Source organism: Salvelinus fontinalis, chromosome 28, assembly GCF_029448725.1.
Source record: "Salvelinus fontinalis isolate EN_2023a chromosome 28, ASM2944872v1, whole genome shotgun sequence".
NCBI lineage: Eukaryota > Metazoa > Chordata > Actinopteri > Salmoniformes > Salmonidae > Salvelinus > Salvelinus fontinalis.
Genome location: NC_074692.1, coordinates 22,386,892 through 22,390,981, shown reverse-complemented (window position 1 = coordinate 22,390,981; position 4,090 = coordinate 22,386,892). Strand labels below are relative to the sequence as shown.

At 44.3% G+C, this 4,090-nt stretch overlaps 1 protein-coding gene across 1 annotated transcript; it reads right to left on the bottom strand.

Annotated features, from left to right (window-relative positions):
* Nucleotides 1-22: 22 nt before the first annotated feature.
* Nucleotides 23-3,115, bottom strand: LOC129826403 (protein adenylyltransferase FICD-like). The gene is made up of 3 exons (XM_055887100.1): nucleotides 2,920-3,115; nucleotides 2,247-2,593; nucleotides 23-1,969 (listed from the first exon to the last, which is right to left on the bottom strand). The coding sequence occupies exons 2-3, from the start codon at nucleotides 2,518-2,520 to the stop codon at nucleotides 873-875; spliced, it is 1,371 nt and encodes a 456-aa protein (XP_055743075.1). The 5' UTR covers nucleotides 2,521-2,593; nucleotides 2,920-3,115; the 3' UTR covers nucleotides 23-872.
* Between the last annotated feature and the right edge of the window lie 975 nt (nucleotides 3,116-4,090).

Sequence of the window (4,090 nt, the reverse complement as noted above, 5' to 3'; positions counted from 1 at the left end):
TGTTTGAGGTTTTTAAACGAAGTCACATTCAACAGATAATACATTTATTTTGTAGTAAATAAATTCAAATACATGAAAGTGCTTCAGTGAAATCAGACTGTATGACCCAGTTGGATAAGCTACATTACAACACCGTTCTTCGACACCCAACAGGTGATCCACTGCGCACGGCCAATCTTTATTGGTCTGTCTTATGGATAAGGGAGAAACATCTGATCAGATTCACAACTCAATCTTCTCAGACATGTACACATACTGTATTACCCATTCGTAACACCTTCAGTTATAATGAATTCACTCAAATCTACTGATAATAATTGGGTGAAATGCGGTTTGCCTAAATGTCCTTTAGAAACTACACTAAAAACAGTAAGTAGCATGGCCAAGAGTATGAAACAGCCCCATTTGTTTTTCATAAAGGGTCATGAATTTGTTGACTCAATCTGCAGCTGAAAATGTGTTTTCTAAATCACAACTCAGCATAATTAGTTCAAACACCTGCACCACAGGAGGTTGGTGGCACCTTAATTGGGGAGGACGGGTTCATGGTAATGGCTAGAGTGGAATGGTATCAAACACATGGTTTGATGCCATTCCATTCACGCCGATCCAACCATTATTTTGAGCAGTCGTCTCAGCAGCCTCCACCTCAAACTACCTGGTATGAGGAAATCTTAAACCATGAGAATATTTGTTTTATGCAATTTCCCTGTAGAAATGTGCAAGTTCATGCTATCATTTTGACACAGGGCTGCTATTAGTAATGCATACATCAACTGACATATCTTTACACTTAAAGCAGGATTAACCCCAAATTAGATTATCTAAATAAAAAGACAAAATCCAAACAGTCATGTACCCTCCTGCCCCGCTCACTCCCGTCCCCTCTCACTGTTGTGGACAGGTATGGTTTGTTTGCAGTTTGGACAGGCTTGGTGGTGGCTGGTGCCAGGCAGCCCCACAGGGTGCTCAGTGGTGGCGATCAGCAGGGTATCCAGGGTGATCTCTGTGCATTTGGCTATGAAGCGGATGAAGGGGCGGACGTCACCTTCGTTGGCTGTGTCCAGAACGGAGTAGTACTCTGACCGTTGCTCTTTGCGGATGGTGATAGGTGGGTAGCGTGCCTGCATGAGCACCAGGTTCATTAGCAGCCGTGATGTGCGTCCGTTCCCATCCACAAAGGGGTGCACATACACCAGTTTATAGTGGGCGAGTGCTGCATACTCCACGGGATGCAGCTGCAGGGCCTCCTCTGAGTTGAGCCACTGCACCAGGTCCTGCATGTGGCGCTCCAGGTCCTGTGGGTGGGGTGGGATGTGGTGGCCTACAAACACCTGGCTGGTACGCAGCCGCCCACCCTCCACAGGGTCTGCATAGCCCAGCACGCGCCGGTGGATCTCCAGGATGTCATTGACGGTGATGGCCCCAGCTCGGGACAGCAGCGTGGTGTTGATGTACTTCATGGCCGCGTCCACACCGATGACCTCGTTCTGCTCCTGCAGGCTCTTGCCGGGCACGGCGTAGCGAGTCTCAATTATATGGCGGATCTCAGACAGAGTGAGTGTGTTGCCTTCTATGGCCACTGTGTGGTAGATGTGGTGGTAGTATGTTTCCTCCATGACACGTCTAAGAGCAGAGTTACCCTTGGGGATGGACATCAGCCTGCGTACTTTGCTGTCGATAACCCCAAAGTGGCGTTGGTCGATCTCCTCCACCAGGGGGAGTGTGCGGTCACGGCTCACAAGGGCCCTCTCGTTGCATGGTGAGATGGCCAGGGCCTTGGTATACAGATGGTCCGCCTGGACAACGTCCTTCTCTTCCAGAATGGTCCCCAGCTCCGTCAGAGCTTCCACAAAGTCTGGGTTCATGTTGAGTGCATGCACCAACAGCTTGTGGGCCTTCTCTCTCTTCCCCAGCTTCTTCATCTCCACAGCCTGTTGCAGCGCTGCCTTGGCCTCGAGCTGGGTCTCTGCAATCAGCACACACAAAAAACATTGCATAACTAGGCTGTGCTGTCCAAGACATGTATTAACCCAATCAAAAAGGTGATTTCATATTTGTACTTTTAAATATGACTCATGAACCCAAGAGTATGGAGGGTATTATCCTCCCACCCTTAACACACTCGAAATTAATTATCCCTATTAACTGACCGATGTATTTTTATTTTGAACAGTGCTCTACCACTGACAGTTGATTTAGATTCTTACAACCAGAAGTATATATTTCATGAGAACTTCACTTACCTATACTGGGCTTGGCCCTAAGGGGCAGGAGATCAAGGGCTGTAAAGGGGATAGTGAGGCTGGTGGACTGGACAGTGGGGCGCTGAGTTTTACCCCACAGCTGGCAGTGTAACTGGGCAATCCCCTTTAGAGTGATACAGCATTGGTCCTCCACCCCCACCATGGGCATCAACAGCGCCACTAGAGAGCCCAGGAACAGGCAGAGCAGCGGTCCCCATCCGCCAAGGAGATGGCCACTTGTGTAACGCCACCACACCGTTAATGAAGCCATCATCACTGATGATAGTATCCTCCATTCTCAAGTGACACGTCCCCCATCTATTCGAGTTAGGCTAGCCGAGGAACAGCTGTGTAGGAGAGAGGCAGAATCAGAAGCAGTTTTCACACAGAATTTATGGTCGTTTCATTTTGACAGCTGGCAGTTGTGAACATGTCCAACGAAAAACTGCGGAGGCAGTCTTTAGCTAACGTAGAGCTTAAGTGTTAAATTGAGTAGCTAAATAACCCATACAAAACTAGTAAGCCTAATTAGCTATATGGCTAAATATATATCACCCAATATACAGGATACATAGCTAGTTAGCGACTGGCAGTATTTTCGACAAGCCAGGCACGTACTGCAAAAATGGTACTGACAGCTGTTAGCTAGCAAAGCATTTATCAGCGTACTCACCTTATTACACCATTTTTTACTAGAAATCAAACAAGCTAACGTTACGTGTAAATGTTAAATAAAAGTATCAGTCTCTAAGTAACCACTATCATTTGTAGACTAAAGATACATTAGGTAGCTAAAGCGCTGCTTAGCTAGCTATGAACGTCTTGTAAATACACATCATCAACTTCCTGGGAAAACAAGCCGGTATATGTGCTGGAATATGATTGGTCACAACAGGATTGTTCGTTGCTGTTCATTGGCTCAGATCTCCCAAGCGTGCTTTTATTCAGCAAAACAAACACCGGGTCGTAGCCCTTATTGATTGGATGTTGGATAGAAATTGTGCTCTCTCTGCCTGATGAAAATGTAGGCCTATTATCTATTAACCGGAGTTAACAGTATATAATGTAATAACTGTCATTATGACAATATAATTTGGTTAGTAAATCGTTATGCATTGATTAAATAGGTCGACCTGTATTGTATAAGTAGCAACCTAGCCTAGACTGCAGCCTATGTTGACAGTCAGCACTGAATAACTAACTTGGTGATCATGCAACACTTCTAACACTACTCCTAAATTGCAAATTGGCCTATAGATATTCCCATTTTATTTGACCATTACAGTACCATGAGAGTCAGTGCTGAGAAACATTCTCTACCAGTTTAAGCGGGTGGGTAGTAGAGTCATTTAACTAAAGGAGTCCCTTTTGGGTAGTGTAACTTGGTGAGAAAAAAACCCCCTGTTTTATTTCACCAGATTTTTATTTTCTGTCTTGAGCACATACTCAACTTAATAAAAAACATGTTTTCTCATCTCAAGACGTTAAATAAAGAAATGACTTAGTACCAAATCAGTCATGAATCCACTTGTGACAGCGGGAATGGAAGCTTGTTACATGGAGGGGCAATTGAATGCAAGCTTCACCCCAGAAATGTTTAGCATTAAAACATTTCTAGTCTGTCTATCTATGAGTAACCGAGGTTAACGTTTTTTTAGTTTTTTTTTAGGGAAGAGTTTCACCATATTAAAATAAGAGTTAATTTCACATAACAGGGTTGAATTAAAATTAGTCCCAGTTTTTATTTTTTTTGCCTTAAAATTAAACACTAATCACATTAAATAAATAATACTTTTCAGGTATGACTTTGTCAAAGCAACAAAATAACTAGGGCTGTGGAGAAG